The 20,532-nt window shown below is 38.8% G+C and overlaps 1 protein-coding gene across 1 annotated transcript in view; it reads right to left on the bottom strand.

The window, feature by feature from the left end:
* Positions 1-1,808: 1,808 nt before the first annotated feature.
* The window catches only part of tgfb2 (transforming growth factor, beta 2), a 40,174-nt gene continuing 21,450 nt past the window's right edge, over positions 1,809-20,532 (bottom strand). Inside the window, 5 exon segments of the mRNA XM_026184189.1 lie at positions 1,809-2,726; positions 2,841-2,994; positions 4,254-4,428; positions 6,064-6,174; positions 6,265-6,397. Of these exon segments, the coding sequence (XP_026039974.1) occupies positions 2,568-2,726; positions 2,841-2,994; positions 4,254-4,428; positions 6,064-6,174; positions 6,265-6,397 (732 nt within the window). The 3' untranslated portion in view covers positions 1,809-2,567.

Genomic DNA, 20,532 nt, shown 5'->3' with positions numbered 1-20,532 from the left:
CACATTTTATTCATTGCCATTACACATTTACAGAATTTTCTGTTTCAGAAATCTGAACATCATAAATAAACATGTATTTTCGTTTTTAAACAACACAGACAGCAGACTCGGGGTTGTAATGATTCAGAATCTAAGCTTTTTACTTAAACGTGTTATGGCATCTGTTACACTGGGCTATTTAAAAGGGCCAGTTGCCAGTTCATCCAAACAAACAAAACTAATAATTTTCATAAGAAATTCTGGAAGGAGACTATTGCTCCATTACTGCTTAAAACTGTTAACAAAGTATGCCAATTTAGCAATTAAAAGTTATTACATACAACACTGTTTTTCTTACCCCTTAAAAAAGTGTTTTATAATATAAATGGGAAGCTATAAAATTAATACTATTGCCATAATAAATCAAAATAGCCTTTACAATTCTAATGCAACATCTTATTCTCTCTTATGGCGGCTTAATAAAAGTTGTGCGTGTGTATTATATAAACTACAAAATGGAGTAGATAATATATGTCAACACTGCAAGGTTGCAGGACATCTTACTGCAATGTTTTACTGTACAGAATCAGAAAATGCAAAAATAAAGAATAATTCTTAAGGAATAAAATAAATAATGATGTATAAGAATGTGATATTGTGCCTTTGATATCTGCTGAAGGGCGAAGTGGTTGAAAGCAAAGTGTTAGGTAGGTCTGAGTAGATCTGTTTTTTCAAGGACTTATTTCACATATATACACATATCACTTACATTTCCAGTGTTTGCTGTATTCTCACATAACTTGGTACTGAATACTATATCGGCCTGGATTTTTTGAATGTGTGCCACTTTAGCGCCACAACATTTCAAAAAGATATTGGAGATGACAGTACTTTTCAGTTTTTTTAAATTCAGAACTCTGCAAGTGTATGATTTAAAAAACAAACAAACAAGCAAATCTCTAGCCTCATGTAGTGAACCAAAAATATAACTGGTGGAAAGTTTGTTATGATCTAAAACGCCACTGGATTTTAACAAGACTCCTAAAAAGTCAATGACGAAGACTCAATAATAAAATTAACTGTAAATACTAGACTTGATAATTTTGTTATTGAGGAAAATATTTCAGTATTGCATATTGGTGAGGGGAAAAAAAAACTATGTGAATTATTCATTATTTATTTTTCTGATGGATTAAAGTGGACAAAGGCTAATTTACACCATGGAGCCCTGCTCTCAAAAACTGATATGGATTTAACACTCCTTGTAGCTGGATTTAAGATACTTGTGCTTGTTTTAAACATGTTTAGCACCATCTTGTGATACAGAATGCTACATCACCGAGTTGGTTGGTTTGTTTGACTTCCGTTTATTTCAGCAAACTAGTAACTCAGTGGAATATGAGGAGGCTAAAACTAAAATTTCATTTAAAGGGTTCACTTTTGTGCTGCCTACTCTGTAGGGTGGCTATAGCTCAGGAGGTAGAGCATCTACTGATCGGAAGGTCGGTGGTTTGATCCCAGTCTGCATGCCAAATATGCAATGTGGCGTGTTGTATAGAGCGCTTTGAGTATTCCGGGAGAGTAGAAAAGGGTTAGGGTTAGTTTTAGTGTCCTTATTTTCACCTGAGTTGGTTGGTTCAGTGCAAGTCTGTTAACAGCAACCAACAAACCAACGAGGTGACATGTTCTGTACTGACACAAGATGGCACTAAACATTTTCTAAAAAACTTTTAAGTGTTTGTGTAGCTGGATTTATCTATATCAGTTTTTGAGAGCAGGCCTTCATGGTGTAAATTACCCTTACTAAGAAATATTATTAAGAACTATTATTCTTCTTTGACCATTTATTAGGAGAACAGCACACAAGCTCATTTTACTTGCAAACCTGTGTCAATACAGAAATACAATTCTTCCTATATGAACAAAAGTAATGGGTTACCTATACATGAAGCTTCTGACAGCTCTGGTATGCAGTTCTGGTATAAATAATAAATTAACTCTGTAGTTATTGAATCAACAGAGCGTTAGCGACTTTTATGTACAACATGCTTCAGAACTCCGTTGTAACTTTACACGGTCTTTCACTTCCTGGATGAGTTGCTGTTTCGCTTTGCGATAAAACTGCTTACAGTTGATCACTTCATATCTATGACAAATAAAATTTAACAAAATGACTCGTTGCAATCTTTAAATCTTATTATAGTACCATACTCAGTCAATGAGCTCTTTAGAATGACCAATTCTTTTACAGATCTTTTAAAGGCAGACTTCATGGCTAGGTGAATGTTTATTAACACCTGCAGGAACAAGACTGAACACACATGAATTTACATGAAGGCCCAACATTTTTGTCCATACAGTGCATCGAACTAAAGTTTTTGGTATTATAACTGCTCTGGTCCTGTATGTTGAATATGCATTGAACTCACATTGACTTGTTCCTTTTATTCTCTAATACACCATTCCTGGCCATGCCTGTGTGAAACGACTGCTGTAGGATTGCTAGTAAATGAGTGCAGCGGCACTTTGACGGTACGTTAACTCACTCCACTCTGGATGAAAGAAGAGTATGTATTTTCTAAGGACCTCTAGCTGCACTTGCAGGACTTGACCTTCATATTTGAGAGCTGTTCTATTTTGGGGGTCTTGCCGATGTAGTACAGGATAGTGAGAGGCTCCAGGTCTTGGGAGACACAGCAGGGGGATGCCGATGCTGCAGGGTTGATGGTGTTATACAGACCTAACACCTGGAATATACATATTAGAACCATATCATAAAATAAAATCTGATTTACAGTGCAGTGCGACTGCATTCATGTTTACGTTTACTGTGTAGCCTTTCAAACTTCCTCATTCAGTACCTTGGAATGCTGGGTGTCTGCACTCCACAGATATGGACAGGCCCCTGCACAAAAGTTGGCCTCATAGCCTTTGGGCTCATGGATCCACCTCCAGCCCAGGTCCCTCTTAAAATCAATGTAGAGCGATCGTAAGCAGCAGTTATCCTGAACATTTCTGTAAAGACATAAAGTGGAAAAGTGAATAACAGAGCTGTGGGAATCCTCTCGTCACTAGTGTGTGCAGTCTATAAAAAGTCACAGATGGAGAGATGAAGATAGGTGAAGATGCGCTCAGATTAGATTCTTTACTTATTGTGGGCAACCACTGAACCAGAAAAGATAAATATACATAGTTAAACAGATCAGCCAACAAGTTGTCCAGGGTGTTGCCTTTCACTTCTGCTTTCAGCCTGTTTTGAAAGCAGTTTGCAATACCAGTTAGTGGTCAACTTGTTGACACTCTCTGCATGCTGCCAAGCATCAGTGCCTTAGTATGTATGCCCCATTGGCTGTCCAGAGAGAGGGACTGTGGGAACTGAACCAATGCACAGTTTTTCATTTTAATTCACCAGGAAAGGGTACATCAAGCGTAGTTCACGAAGAAAAGGAAAGCTATATCCAGAATCTTGTTTTATTTGTTTGTTTGTTTGTTTGTTTTCAAATTGTCAGCATTCTGTTGGAAAAAACTTTGGAAAGCTGTGCTCTTCCTGGCTTCTTCGTTTAACAAAATTGTTCCAGTTTCTTCAGCTGGACTTGAACTGGTACAGACTTTTTTTCTTACAACACTGTTGCTACTTTTTCCCCTTCACCTGGAGGTAAAGATGTTTCCTTATTGAAAATAGGGACTGCATGGCATTATGAAGTATTGCACAGTGGTAAGAAAAATATAGCTTGCGTAGGGGTCATCACTCAAAAGTAACAATGAAACTCATTTGTTACACTATAGTTACATTAATGCATTGTCACATAATTACCAGTTAACAATATAAACCTGAGCACAATCCAACACATCAACACAAAACCCTATCCTAATGAGGATACACATAATATTTTTCCTTTTACACTTATGAACTCAAAGCAAAGATGAAAACAAGCACAAAGAGACTGAAACCAATCACCACGGTGATTCTACTTTAGAAACATGAACATGATCAGTGCCTTTTGTTACTTGTTGAAGTTTAGGCTGTGGTTGATGGGCTGTGGGTTAAAACACGCACTCACCTTTAACATCACTATGGGCTCTAGCCAAGAAGTCAGAGTGTTAACAGTTATTCTATATCTTTGTACCTAATGACAACCAATTCTGTGCAGTGCCTAGTGCTATTAGTGTTGCTTGGCCCCTTTTTACTTGATGACTCATTTCTGAAAATCTCCACAACAGATAGGGACATTGTTATTGCTTTGCATTTGGCAATTTGGTTTTCAGACAAGTACTTGGAGCAGTAGGCAGCATCAAGAGCTCTCTTGGATCGATGGTTCTTATGTTGGGACTGGGACTCCAGGCGGTATGAAGGTAGCAACATGAGGAGAAGATGTGGACCCCGAACACTGTGCTGCCACTTCCTAAAAACCTTTAGGTCACGACCACGGATTAGGTTGTCGTCGATACCTGAAAACATAAGAGATTAATAAGCAGCACTGCAAGGGCTGGTAATGACAGAAAAGTTCATTACAAAAAAAAACATTATCAAAGTATTCAGAGTAAAATTATCAGCATAGCTCCAGTGCTTATAGAAAGGTGAAATTTCTGTTAAAGGGAGAGGGGGTCAGACAGAAATAATGACTGCATGTACTCTACTTAACACAGAACACAAAACCTGCATAGATTTGCAATGCCTTGACACAGTGAAAATGGCTAAATAGCACAAAAGAAAATGACAACACCTATTAATTAATGTGTGTGAATAAAAAGATTTTGAATCTGTTATTGAATGTACGCACAGATGTAATTGATCTCACGTCAGCAGGCAGCTTGTTCCAAAGAACAGGACAACAGTAACTGAAATAACCCTCAGCAGACTGAGATCGGATTCTAGGATCATTTAAAAAATCTAAACCTGATGATGTGAGAGGTCTGACTGGGTTGTAGATGGTGATTAATTCTAAGCTGTACTGGGGGGCCAAACCACAACAGCTTTCTAGTGTGAACTATTATTATAGGGTCTACCTTACAATAGGGCTGCCACGATTTGTCGACTAGTCACGATTACGTCGACTATCAAAATCGTCGACGACTGATTTAATAGTCGACGCGTCGTTTGAAGCTTTGTAAGATCACAAAAGACGCAGGAATAAGTGGCAGGATTTAAGAGTGTAATAACGGACTGAAACAGAAGATGGCAGCATTGCATGTACAAGGATGTCAGCTACCGTTAAACCCCGAAGAAGAAGAAGAAGAAGAAGCAGCTGTGTCCCAGAATTCATAGCGCGGCCCAGCGCAGTTTCCAACAATGGCGGCAGCTAGTTAGTTTTAACTTTACTCTTATTATTCTTTCTGGGTCACAAAATAAACCTTTAACATATTTTCAGGCGAGAATGTAGCTGTGTAAACCTCAAATATCTGCTCAGTTTATCAAGACACCACATATTTTCAAAAGCGCTCTGACGTTTTCGGAGACATCTGTTACCCACTAGCTCGTTAGCGAGCCGGGGGGCTAGGCTCACTAGCGCCGTGAGAACACCGGACTCCCCGCAAATCGTTTTCAAACCCACCGCCGTCTTTCACTCCTCAGGTTAAATATATATGAGTCCCTTAGATAACTTAAAATGTTATTGTTTGGCTTTTTTTTTTTGTATTTTATTTGTTCCTGAGTAAATCAGTTTGTCTGAGATTAAAGTTATAGTTTTTACACAGCTGAATAAACGTCAAGCAGACAACTGATTATCAGAAGTGTGAGATGCTCCAGAATATACTCCAGTGTCCTGTTATATTTTAGATAGCAAGGAGTTTATTAAACTTCACCGAAACAATCTGCAAATTTCATTAAAATTTAATAAACTATCATCTTGTCTTTATTTTTAGTTAGCACAGACCTTAAACACTTAAAGCTGTAAGCTAATGATAGTTATATAAGAGCAGATGCTGCTGGTGCAATAAGCTGTAGTTTTACGTCCAATGGATGATGATCTGATTAGTCGACTAATCGCAAAAATAATCGGTGACTAGTCGACTATCAAAATAATCGTTTGTGGCAGCCCTACCTTACAACATAAAAGTGCCTTGAGGCAACATTTTTCAAATAACCTGCAAATCGTGCCTCCAGCTCCTCACTCTTATTAGGAATGATGTAGTTATTTGATGGTACAAAAGTGCAGCATGGGCAGTGCAGGCTGATCTTGAATCCACTGTTTCGGTCTATGGAAAAACAAAAGTAATGAGAAGTTATTTAACACAAAGCATAAACAATTGGGAAAAGGCAATACTGATGGGACAGAATGTACTCACCTCTGTGGTTTAGCCATTCACTAACTGCCTCTGTAACATCAAAGGATAACCACTCCCCCTCTGTTTGTGTTCGTATTACCTTGCTGTCAATATACCGCTGTGTTGGGGATGTCACATCTTTATATCCTAAAATCTGTTGACAAATTAAAGGAATGTGAGGTCAAAGTTCTGATTAATTAAATGTTGAATGTTCAATAGTACTAATTTACACTGTAGATAAAAAGATGGATAAAATACCTGTATTAATACTAAAACTGTGCCAAAATTTAAATAAAATTATTTTGTAGCCTTGTAGTCATGGCCAACAATTTACAAAAAATATTAGTAAATGGTTTCTAAAATTACCTATAAAGGTCTTTTTAGACCTATGTATATCTATAAAGGTTTGCAGATGGCATCTGTGGGGCTAAGGGTTGTTAGAATTAGACACCCTCAAGACATAAATAGTTAAAATTAAAGCTGCAAGCAGCGTTAAGTGGGCCCTCGCACCCTGGCACATCGAACCATGTCCAACACCTACACCCATCATGTCCGATCTGATGTAGCATTGATGGAATTCATGCGTAGAACCACCAGCTAAAATTTCATCTCGTTCAATGATGAGTATAGTCGTCCCACTAGGTGGTGCTCTAACCATTACTGACGAATGGCATATCAAATATTTCCGAGCTTGACTCTCGACTCATGCCTATGAAGTTTGGGAGAGGTTGGACATTGTGTTTCTTAGTGACAGCAGATTACTGCTTTTTGGCAAGTGATTGAAACTCCCCATGCCGTTGTGACCACCCGTTTCCTTGAACGTAAAAAGCTTTGCAATTTAACATCACAAAGCTCTTTAGATTCCCTGCACTGGAGATCAAGTCAATCTGATGAAATCCCTGGGAGGAGTTCGTCAAAGTACGAGACCTGAAAAGAAGGGAAAATGTCGCCAAAATTACACATTAATGTTAAAATGGCTGACTTCCTGTTGGATTTGGGATATTGCTCCAAGATACTTTTTTGTAAATCTTGATATCCTTCCATAAGCTTCCCAGGTTTCAGACTCGTAGATGAAACAGAGCAGAGGTTGATGTTTTAAAATTTTATAGAGGGCACTGTGGAGCCATTTTGCAATATTCCATGGAAATGATCACATAACAAGAAAGCCTTCACGACATTAGAGGTGTGGGCAAAATTTCAAGACTTTTTAAACTTTCTAAGCCCCTCAAAAGCTACTTCATCTTTCACGGTGAACCGCCATGCCACCAGGGTGCGCCGTTCAGTTTAAACTCACAATTTTCTCACTGAAGCATCATGAGGGACGGATGTTAATATTCACCGCTTTTGAGGTGGCCATCATGAACCTGTGAAAATCAGTATATCAAAGTGAAAGACATGACATTTCCTGTTCCCACTAGGTATTGCTCTGCGTATTCCTGACAATGGGCATATCAAACCTTCGCACTTTTAGTGCTCGGGCCCTAATTAAAAGTTATGGTTTAAAAACATTATGTCAACCTGAATTATCACTTCATTTTATGTCAGATAAAACTATCCATTTTGATGTCATGTTAATATAATTTCTACACAGGTTTTCAGCCATTATTTTGAGTCCTGAATGCATGTAATTATTAAACAAATTTGATTTACTGTTTAGCAATTTTGATTCATTTGTAATTATTAATACAGGATAAATAAGCAGCCAAGGCCTATAGCAACATAATTAAGAGAGGATTCAAGGTAACCTGATCCAGTGCTAACTATATCCTTGAAAAAAGGAAGGTTTTAAATCTAATCTTGAAAAAAACAGAGGGTGTCTGTCTCCAAAATCCAAGGTGGGAGCTGGTTCCACCTTACAGAGGACTGAAAGTTGAAGGCTCTGCCTCCTATTCAATTTTTAATTATCCCAGAAACCACAAGTAAGCCAGCAGTCTGACAGTAAAGTGCTCTGTTGAGTATAATTCACTCTCTGAAATGACTAGATAAGGTATTATGAATTCCTAAAGATGAAATGGGCCCTGATTATTCAAAAACTTGAACGTGAAGAGAAGGATTTTAAACTCAATTCTGGATTTAACGGGCAGCCACTGAAGAGAACACACTACAGTGGTCCCTCGCTATAACGCATTTCAACTTTTGCAGCTTTGTTATTTCACAGATTTTTTTGTGCAATTTTGCATGCTTTTTTTTCTTTTCTTTTTTTTTTCACAGCACATTGTGTTCTGTGTCCTGATCAGTGTTGGTCAAGTTACTTGAAAAAAGTAATCAGTAACTAATTACTGATTACTTCCCCAAAAAGTAATCCCGTTACTTTACTGATTACTTATTTTCAAAAGTAATTAATTACCTAGTTACTCAGTTATTTTTTAAAAACACGATTTACAACCTGAATAGGTAATAAAGCAATACATCTTTCAGCCCAATTCTACTTTTTCTGCATAATCCATCATATGAAATGTAATCAAATGGAAAAGTCTCTTTTTAAAGCTTGGTTTTATTAGTTTTAATTTTTTAACTTTATGCATCAAGCAAAAATTTAATTATATGCAACATTCTCTGACAGGAAGAAATTTGTTTAACATTTAGACCTATTTTCTGCACATTACAGCACATAAAATAAAAAAAATTTGGGGTTTACACTCAGTCTTTCAAATAAATTCAAGTGAAACACAGCAGAAAATAAATAAAATCAAAGACTCAGCGGTCCTGTTGCTCTATTTTCACCTGTATAGCAGGCAGATGTTTGCCCCACACAGTAAACAGCGGACGCTAATGTTTTTCTTTTTACGGAATCAGACTCAAAGTAAGGTCAGTACTTCCATGCTTTAAACGCTCATACTCTCTTCCGCACTCATATATATTATCCATTGTTCATCTGCACACAGCTGTTGCCACGAACGTTGCACTCGCTTACATTGTCATGAGACACTCTCGCAAAAAAAAAATCACGGTTTTAGTTATGGGAAAGTAACAGTAATCTAATTACCATTTTTGTAATCCCTTACTTTACTCGTTACTTGAAAGAAGTAATCAGATTACAGTAACGTGTTACTTGTATTGCGTTACTGCCCAACTCTGGTCCTGCTTGGCTGTAGACCATTGTCAGTTAATCTCGTGCTGTGTCTCCTGTACAGTACAGAATGGGTTCAGTTTGTCAAATTTACATAAATCTTCGATCGCTAACAGTGTGACTCTGAAGTGCTGTACTGTATGTTTGTAAGTTTTCTCCCCAACGAACACAACAATGTCAACAAAACGCTTTGCACCGTCAACGGCACCTGCGGGTGCCTTTGGTTTCATTCTTTAATACTGGACTTATTTTTCTATGAAGGTTTGAACTTTGAGAGTGTTTAAGCAAGAGAGAAAAGTGTGAAAATGTTCGTGCCTGTCTGAGAAAAGTGTAGAAAGTGTGTAGTGAGGGGTTTACAGCCTTAAAACATCTATAATAATTGTAAAAAATAAAGCTGGCTGCTTCGGTCCGCAGTAAGGTCCCCTTTACTAAAGGGGATAAGAGAGGGGCTCTTTTATCAGCCAGCCTTAATTAACAGTTTTACAGTCCTCACCATAGGTCCATGAATATATACGCTGTTTAAAGTGTTCCTGCAGAAAAATTGAAAGTCTATAGAGAAATTAATTTACATATATTCCTATTATACTTGGCTGCATTCACAGCATTGTAAGATGGTGAATGTTGATGTACCCTTAGGGCCACTCCTCGATACATGTAATAATAAGTTGTTATTCAGCATTATTAGTGGCATCATTACTCCTGCTACACTTACTGCTCCTATATTGTCAAATAAGGAGTGTCAGTGTTTTCTTTCCTTTTTTGTTGACAAGGTCAAAAATGTAAGAAATAATCTCTTCCTCAGCATCTGTGTTGATGGTTCCCACACCAGTCAGCCTGTTATCTTGGTCTAGTGAAGCTTATTGGTACAATGAAAGACTCTTCTTGCTCCCTGGATGTTTCACCTACAGTACATCTTTGTTCAAAAATGTCTTGCAGTGGATTTGTTCCAGTTTGCTCAATATTCTAAATGTGTCCTGGCCTGTGGTAAGTTATCTACTTATTTCAATGCTGTCATCCACCCACTTTTGAAAAAAGACAACTTGGATCCTTCTCTCATTGGCAGTTATAGACCCAGCTCCAAGCTTCCATTTACTGCTAAGGTATTAGAGAAGGTTGCGGTCAACCATTGAACTGCTGCTCTGACTACTTTTAGTCAGGTTTTCTTAGGTCACATTCAACTGAAACAGCACTTCTAAAAGTATGAAATTACATTTTGATGCAGAGTGACAAGAGTAACTGTTCTATGTTGCTCATGTTGGACCTTACGTCAGCTTTTGATACAGTTGACCATCATATTCTGCTTAACAGGCTGAGGTGCTTGATTGGGGTATCAGGAACTGCTTGGAGTGGTTCTCTTCATACCTATATGACAGATCCCTTTCTGTAGCTACTTTTAAAGTACAGATCTCCCCTTTATCCAGTCCATTTTGGTATAACCCAAGGTTCTGTTTGGGGGCCTCTGTTGTTCTTATTATATTTGCTCCCCCTTGGGCATGTTTTATCAACCTTTAAGGACATCCCTTGCAGATGATATTCAATTATAGATAGATTATAGATCAGTGGACAATAAGTAGACAATACAACACTAACCCTAAGTTTTATTTGAATTTAGAAGCAGAAAATTAGAGGATATGAGGGTCTCTAAGTCTTTAAGCCAGAGGTGTCAAACTCATTTTGGTTTGGGCATCTTTCTTTGCCTTTAGACAATAATTCTGATGGCAAAAGAACCAAACAGGACAGGCGGAAAACAAACAAACAAAAAAAAACAACTAATTTTGGTTCAGGGGCCACATAGAGCCGGAGCAGTACAATTATAACATAATTACCTATAAATAATAATAAGTCCATGTTTTTTTTCCTGCAAAGAAGTAGTACATTAAAGAACCTCCATGTTTAATCAAATATCCTTTTACAAAACATATGAAAACAAATAACAACCTCTGATTTCTTAAAGTAAGTGTTTGCACAAGTACAAACATAACTATAAGACAAAAACATTGGGAAATGGAAAATGTAGTATTGTACTTTAAAATTCATGGCATTGCATGAACAATAGGAGTCCACCAAACCAAACTCTTTCGCAGTGAAGCTGTTGACTTACATTAAATTTAATATTTTTTAACTACAGCAAAAATTCATTTTCACAGAACTGTTTTCTTTAAGTGTAATCTGTGTCTGAAGCAACATTTTAAAGGAGTTAGTCATTTCTGGGCTATTTTATTTTTGCTTCTGAAACTTGGCATCTTTTAGTTTGCACATGTGCATCAATATCAGGTGTCATGTCTTGACTAGCAGTCAATCTTAGAATGTCATCTAGATGCTTATGTGTGAGGCTTGAGTGCAATTTTGTTTTATTGATGTTCATTACTGAGAAAACTTCTTCACAAAGGTGGTTGTCCCAAACATGCACAACATTTTTGCAGCCAGGGCTGTTAATTTTGGGTACCCTGGCAAAAGATATTGATAAAATGTGTCCAAACCTATTGAGGCAAACTTGTCCTTTAAATTACATTGCAAATCAACCGTTGGATTTCGACAGGCACATCAGAAGTTTTGAGTGTGAAGGGTAAGCGAAAAACTGCAAATTCTGTCTCGAGTTCATCAAAAATTTGAAACAGTTTCTTAAACTCACACAGCAATCCTGCAATCTTGTCTTTATCCTGTTTAATGTCACCATTAATGCCTGTTGCACATACCTTTCTTAGGCAAGGGAATTGTGCAGGGTCACCACTTGACAGCTGTGTCTCCCACAAGTCAGCTTCAATTTGAATGCACGTATGCTGTCATAAAACTGTGTGACAACTTTTTTGCAGCCTTGGAACATTTTGTTCAGAATATTCAAGTGCTCTGTAATATCCACCAGAAATGCAAGATCCTACAGCTGTTGGCTAATGTTGGCAAATGCTTGTCTCTTCTCAGGACACGAGTTCTGCATCTTTGGTCATGCATCTTTTAACAAACTCACCGTCGGAATACGGCTTTGATGTTAATGCTATTTCATTAACAATTACATAGGTGGCTTTTACTGCTGCTTCACTGACCTCTCGGCTCCGGGTAATAATTGACCCCCCAGCAATTCATTTTTCCTCTCTCCTCAGTTGTCCTCGCAAGATGTTGTATTTTCTACCATGATGAGTCTTATAGTGAATATATTATATAAATATTATATTCCTTAGGCACAGACACACTTGTTGATTACACTCAAAGCACACAGGTCTGTATGAATAAATAGGAAGCGTGTATTTCTCTTGGAAAACCCTACACCCCATTATCCACTTTTCTCCTTTTTGACAAAAACATTTTGGCTAATGAGGGTGTCAAGGTGAGTAGGGAATAAGGTAGCCTACACCAAATTTGCAGAAGTCGTGTTGCTACCATCTGCTGTTCACAGTGGCAGACTTGCTGCGTCTTTTACTCTAATTGTGTGGATGCCTCAAAGACATCCACACTATTGAGTTCCTGTTTCTCTTTATACTTTGTTAAGTGTGCCTATGCCAAGAGGCACACTTACACTGGTGGGCCAGGTTCGAATCCTGCTCAGGGCAACATTTTCTTTTCACCACTTTTCAGCAAAAATTTCTCTGTCTTTACCCTTTCAGTAAAATTTTTTGCTTTTCACCACTTTTCAGCAAAAATTTTCTGCTTCTTCATCTGTTTTCAGCAGAATTCTCAGTTTCTTCACTGCCATACAACTTTTTGCAACTTTTTCAGCTTTTTTCAGCAGACATCTTCAGCGTTAAGGCATCCACACAGCATTTTCGCAGGAAATGCAAATTTTTCTAGTTCTTACTATTATTCTCCATCTTCCGCCTAAATTTCGCCGCGTAACTCGCCCCACAGTTTTGAGACAAGGTTCACATATGTTATATCATTTTGTGCGGCTGGATTTGGAATGGTATGCTATGACTTTTGGTGTTTATGACTTTTATAGTTTTTTAAATATTAATATTTCAGTTCAAATTTTCCCGCGCTTATCTGACCCAGTTTTGAGACAAGGGTTACATATGTTATATCATTTTGTGCGGCTGGATCTGGACTAGTATCCTATGACTTTTGGTGTTTATGACTTTTATAGTTTTTTAAATATTTCGATTTTAGTGCAAATTTGACCCATTTCTAGGCCCAATGGGAAAGATTCAACTTTTGGCCCCATAGAAACAGATTTCAAACTTCATTTGTGGTGTGCTGGCTCTCTCTAGTGGTATGTCAGGAGTAGTACGGCCTGTCTACCCTTATTTGGATTACCGTAGTGATGACAATATCAACGGCGCGCACGGCATCGCTGCTTTCAGGAGCCATTGGCATTTTTAAGGTTGCGCGAACCATTGAATAGTTACGGTAAGCGAAAGGGAGTATGCTTGGTGGAAAACTCCATATCCCACAATTCATAGCACGCCTCTACCGAGTGAAAAAATGGCGGCTGCCACCTCGTTTTTATATTCCTCTTATTCGTGTTTCTAGGTCACAAAATAAACATTTAAGATATTTTCAGGCGAGAATGTAATTTTGTAAACTTCAAATATCTGCTCGTTTTATCAAGACTTCCCATATTAGCAACAGTTCTCTCACAATGTTGCTACTAGCCGGCTAGCGCCGCTTCGCTCGAAAGCACCCAGGCTTGGCTTTCAGTGAGGCGGCTTACACTCGTTTCACCCCCCGATCGCTCACAAATAGTCTGTGTCTACGTATATATGGGCCGATGATTCCTTTATTCATTTTAGTAATGGTATAAACAGTGAAAGGTGGTTGTCCAGATGCTGGTCGATGTGGAAAAATTAACTGAGTTGCTTGGTGGTGGCTAACGCGGAGCTACAAGAGAGGGCAGCTAGCCACTGGTGTATGACAGAAAGGGCATGCGGGGAAAGACACATGCGAGGCGGCAAGGCGGCCGCCGATTGACCGGTGGTGGCTAACACGGAGCTCAATCGTGGATAAGGGAAACCGAAGGCAGGAGAAGCAGGCGGCTGCTGGTCGGCGCGTCAGGTTAACTGAATTTCAGGTAAGAACTTATGAACTGCACTCTATTTGGGTCAGATATAAACCGAGTTTAGGTGTAGTTTATTTTCGTTGTGCTGACTTTTTACAATCACTTACTGCTAGCTAGCATGACGGAGTTTCTATACAGCTGTGTGCGCGCTAAGTTACTGATGTTGAACTTTATGACAGCCTCCCCTGTCATTCTCTCGCCTGTTGAAACTTCAATCATGAAACTGATCAATGATCGGCTTTTCTCTCGTTTGTTTATTGCGCTAAACAACAGCAGCACGTTTAAGCTTGATCAGCTGTTGTTAGAATTCATTTGATTTTAATTTCTAGTATCAGCTGATGTTTGCTGGAGCCACAGCTGTAAAAAAAGGGCTGGTCGAAACCAGGAGATGTCCTTACTGAATCATCAGAGCTGAACAGGTGATGGAGAAACAGGTTTACCTTTTAGGTGACATGAATGAGTTGAAGGGAAGTTATAAACTGTTTCTGAGAGACAAATAACACCAGGATCCTTTTCTAAGTAGCTGACAGCTGGTAACTGTGAAGGGGCGGATCTAGCAAAGCCTTTGCCAGGGGACCAGGTAGGGCATTAACAGGGAAAGGGGGACACAAAGATATACTTTTCTTTCTTGCTCTCATATAAAATATTTACCTTTTATTAAATAGTTATCTGAATCTTACAACCAATAATACACAAGATTGGCTGTAGACCATTGTTAATCATTCAGAACACTGTGTAAAAATAACAAAAAATAAAAAGTAAATGCAAAAGTGCATAAATATTTATTTTACGTGTTTGATGTGTGTGGCAGGGCGTGGTCTGCAGTGCCGCTGCAGGGGAGGTGGACCCACAGGCGTAAAGTCTGTGCTCTCTCGGTTGTTTTTGGCAGGAGGCCCGGGTTCAAATCCCGCTTTTGGCAACAATACTTTCAGTTCACAGTTGAACTTTTTTAACTCTTTTCAACACAGATTTTAGCTTCTTCACCCATTTTCAGCACAAATTCCAGTTTTTTCAGCTGTTTTCAGCAAAAACCTCTTTTCAGTAGAAATTATGCTGATTCACCTCTTTTTCAGCAGACATCTTCAGCGTTGAGGCATCCACACAGCATTTTCGCAGGGTATACAAATTTTTCTAGTTAAAACATTGCGCTCCTCCCCTTTGACTAACACAGTGCTCCCCTCTCTTCTGACTAACATCCGTGTGGACGATTTAGGAATGGCATTTTGTTACAAATTCTGAGTTCCTGTCTTTTATGATTTTTTGTTTTTATATTTCAAAATTCATCCAGCAGGCTGGTTTTGGCCCACATGCTGTACGTTTGACACCCCTGCATCAGGCTGTACATGTGTGTAATTTGGCAGCATGAATATATATGGTGGGCATCATCTGCATAGCAGTGAAAATGCTATGTTTTTGATACTGCCTAACTGAAGCACCTATAATGTAAACAGAATTAGTGCAAACACAGAACCTTGTGGAACTCCATAATTAACCTTAGTGTATGAAGAAACCACTGCAGAACATTACTGTTAAATCCTACAGCATGCTCTAATTGTTATAATAAAATTGTCATGGATCGCTGTGTGGCAAGCAGGAGGAGGACCCAAATGCAAAACTCACAGACACGGGGATGAACTCGAGAAACACAGCTTTAATGCTGGCACGGCAGAACACAGGAAATACAAAACTAAACTGGGGAAAAGTAAACTAACACTCGCAGGTAGACACAGGAAGATCCACACAACATGAGGGAGAACGCGACGCCGAACAGAGGGAGACGCAGACAGAAATACACAGAGGGTTAACGAGGAAAGTGGGAACACACGGGGAACACAGCTGACACAGATAACCATAACGAGACAGGGCGGGGTGAACATAACACTGACGGGAGACAGGCAGAGTCAAACAGGAAGTACAGAGGTTCAGACAGGAGGAGAGAGCACGGGGAAAACACAGACATAACGGGCTGGGGAAAACATGGAATAAAACACGAAAGGGGACAAGGGCTCATGAATACATAGAGGGGCACACAGGGGGTGAGAGTCACAAAGGGAAAGCACACAGGGAACAACATAACAGGGTAACTCAGGAAACAGAACCTAAACAGGGAACTGAATACAAAAATACAAGAGAACTAAGAATACTGGGCCAACACGGCCCAGGACCATGACAAAAATATTATGGTCAGCGGTATCAAATGCTGCACTAAGGTCTTGTAGGACATGCACAAAGATGAGTCCACTGTTAGAAGTCATATGAACATCTCTTTGTAAATTTCATTAAAGGTGTTTCTGTACTTTCATGAGCTCTGAAACTCTTTAAATAAACCCTCCTTCTGCAGATCATCAGGCATCTGTTTTACAACTACTCATTTAAGAATTGTTTAGATAAAAGGAAGGTTGGAGATTGGCCTGGTACTGTATATTGGTGGTTTAATTACTACCAGCTTAAATGCCTTTGGTACATAGCCCATTAATTGAGTTATGTTGACCATATTTAAGATTGAAGCATAAATTAAGTCGCCCTCAGGATTACAGGCCTGCATTCAATACCGTCAGGCCGACCCTCTTGGGTGATAAGCTGACAGTGATGCAGCTGGATGCCCCTTGTGTCCTGGATTGTTTGAATACCTGACAGTAAGGCCAAAATATGTGCATGTTCAACACAAGGGACCATCCACTCCCCTTTTCTCTTCATCCTCTACACCATAAGACTTCAGCAGCTGCAAAGTGACCTGCCATCTTCAGGAGTTTTCTGCAGACTCTGCAGTTGGATGTTGGATGCATCAGTGAAGGTGATAAGACAGAGTAATTGGCTCTGGTTTACTCTGTAAATGGTGAATGGAATGGTTCTTATGTAGCGCTTTTCTACTCTGAGCACTCAAAGCACTTTATACAACTCGTTCGTTCACTCAATTACACCCATTCACACAAGCACTTTTCTAAGGTTTTAGTGCTAAGGGAGACCCCTTCCCTCCATTGATATTTGCCTTAGTAATAGAGCCCCCTTGCTGAAAGCATATGTAAAGATCCAATTACAACGTTTTTGGTTATAATATTGACACAACTACTAATAAAATCTCACTCTACATGGATAATGTGTTATTATACATCACCCAGCCAGAAAAGACTATTCCTGCTGTATTTGTCAAAATTAAGTTATTTGGGTCCTTCTCTGGATATAGGATGAATCTGAATAAAAGTAAACTAATCCTTATACATGTGAGTAACCCATCTTGGCTACAAAACCTCCCATCCAGCATGGTATAGACAGAGTTTATGAGAAGCTCACTTATCTGGGTACTCAGCTGTTCCTCTCTATTAAAACCTAACTTCTCTCCTTTAATATCTGAGCTTCAGTCAAGTATACAGTTCTGGAACATGCTCCCTATATTACTCATTGGTAGAGTTTATGCTATAAAGATGATAATTTTGCCCAAGTGGTTGTACTTATTATAAAATCTCCCCATGTTCCTTCCTAAATCATTTTTTAAAAACCTGAATTCACTCATCTTACCTTTTTCGTGGAGCAATAAAACACATAGAATTTGCTAGGAAACATCTTTTCAAGTCTAAAATAGAGTGAGGGTTAGTGCTTCCAAATTTCCTGTTCTATTACTGGGCTTCGCATATAAAATTCATGACATTCTGCTTAGCTGACAACAGCAGTCCCCTCACGTGGTTGCAGCTGGAGCTTCTCAGCCTTATTGTATAGGAGCTTTACTGCTGTCTTCCCTGCCCATTGATAAGTCGATGTATGACGGCTACTAAACTATACTTTAATTTGAAGTCTTTATCTTCTATCACACCCACTGTAGGCAATCCATCTTTTCTAGAAAATACATTTAGACTTTGGAAACAGGTGCACAATCAGTTTTGCACAATCAGTAATCTGTACTGGGAGGGTATCTTTGCCTCTTTCAATCAGTTACAAGGGATACACAAGTTACCAGGGAGAGACATTTTCAGATACCTGCAGATACTGTAAGAGACAATGTCAGGAAATGCGTACAGGGTTTTGAGTGTCTATAAGCCACAGTTTAGTTTTTTGCTCTGGTCTCCTGTTAAGACTTGAGTGAGAAACTTTACAGACTAACAATACAAAAAGTAAACAGAGAAAAAATACTTGGCAAAGTTTTCATGATGTGATTTTTTTTTACAAACTTTTAAAGATTATATAATTTGCTCTTGACTGTTAATATACACCTTATACGAGACAACAGTAAATGTGAAAGAAGCTAAAAAGAAATTGGTCTTCCACTAATTTAGAAAAATTTTACCTAGCATGGATGTCTTTATGATAAAAAAACCTATATATTATTATTATTATCATTATTATTATTATTATTCATGATTAATAAACATTTCCATTCTTTCATCTAGTACAACAACAAGAGGCAACCATAAGATCTATGACAGTAGATAAATGCTATATATGACCGAATCTATTTACCACCTTTGTCCTATTGACTCCCTCACTAAACTAGCTTTAACTGTCACTTGATCGAAATCATCAACATTTATTTAGCATGTCTAAAACAATTCAATATTTACAGTATTTTCCGCACTAAGGCGGACTTAAAATCCTTTAATTTTCTTAAAAATCCACAGTGCGCCTTATATTGCGGTGCGCCTTATGTATGAATTCTGGTTGTGCTTACGGACGTCGAACCAATTTTATGTGGTACACGGCGCAAAAATCTGTCAAAAATGCTTTAGTATGACTTTGGTAAGCCATGAAGCCGCACCGCTTGATGGATTGTTGAGGCATTACAGCTACTGTAGTCAGGAGCCTTGAGTAATCTGGGTTCAAAACTCTGTCCGCTCTAGGTCCCAAAGTCACTGCGGCATCACTGAGAGTTAAAAACTGTCTAAATTCTTTCATCTTTAAATGGTAAATGGCCTGCATTTGTATAGCGCTTTTCTAGTCCCTAAGGACCCCAAAGCGCTACACACTACATTCAGTCATTCACACACTGGTGATGGCAAGCTACATTGTAGCCACAGCTACCCTGGGGCGCACTGACAGAGGCGAGGCTGCCGGACACTGGCGCCACCGGGCCCTCTGACCACCACCAGTAGGCAAACATGGGGTTAGTATCTTGCCCAAGGATATTTGGCATGCAGTCAGGAGGCAGCCTGGGATCGAACCACCGACCTTCTGATTAGTGGCTGACCTGCTCTGCAACCTGAGCTACAGCCACCCCATCTTTAATAGAATGATCAGTGTTGCTGCTTTACCAGGTGTAAGAATTAAGTTAAACATCCAGGCATCCATGACAACAGAATTGATTAAATTTAATAGAGTTAGAAGTTAGCAGGAAGTTAGCTCGCTAGTTTCGACCTAAACATGATATACCATGTTCTGACAGAAAGATTTCTGAAAAAATTAAAACCTACAGCTCTGCTATTGCTTCCGACAGAAAACTTAACAGCAGTGACTTTTGTAGGGTTGGACTAGCTGGTATATAATGCTACGTGATCACTAGCGACACATCATAACGAACACAGTGAAGCTTCAAGATGAATGCTAACTTTTTTCCACTTGATAAAAGTTAATGGGGGGGTTCCAGAAGGTTAGGGACAAATGCAATCACATGGCAGGATGCTTTAAACGGACCAAACTTCAGTCAGGAGAAAACTGAGATAATCCATTCACAACACAACGTTAGTCATTAATATACTGTAACAACATGGGAATAGAGCAGCTGTGAGAGAATTCAACATTAATGAATCAATGGTACAGAAGTGGAGGAAGCAAGAAGAATAAGTTGAGTAAAGTTTGGCTTACCTGACTGTTTTGTTTCGTTTAATGCGCCTTATAATCTGGTGCACCTTATGTATGAAAACAGACCCGTTTATCGACAGTGCGCCTTATAATTCGGTGCGCCTTATGGTCCGAAAAATACGGTAGTAGGGTCATATAGCAGGCTGCACACCACAGGCTTTTAGACCTTCTGTAATCAAGTATTTTCACTGAACAAAAATGTGAACGCAACACTTTTGTTTTTGCTCCAATTTTTCATGAGCAGAACTTAAAGATCTGAAACATTTTCTACATACACAAAGGACCCATTACTATCAAATATTGTGCACAAATCTGTCTAAATCTGTGTTAGTGAGAACTTCTCGTTTGCCGAGATAATCCATCCCACCTTACAGGTGTGGCATGTCAAGGTGCTGATTAGGTAGCATGAATATTGCACAGGTGCGCCTTAGGTCACTCTGATATA

This window comes from Astatotilapia calliptera, chromosome 11, assembly GCF_900246225.1.
Source record: "Astatotilapia calliptera chromosome 11, fAstCal1.2, whole genome shotgun sequence".
In the NCBI taxonomy this organism is placed as follows: domain Eukaryota; kingdom Metazoa; phylum Chordata; class Actinopteri; order Cichliformes; family Cichlidae; genus Astatotilapia; species Astatotilapia calliptera.
The sequence above is the reverse complement of the archived record's forward strand: the minus strand, read 5'-3'. Positions and strand labels throughout refer to the sequence as shown.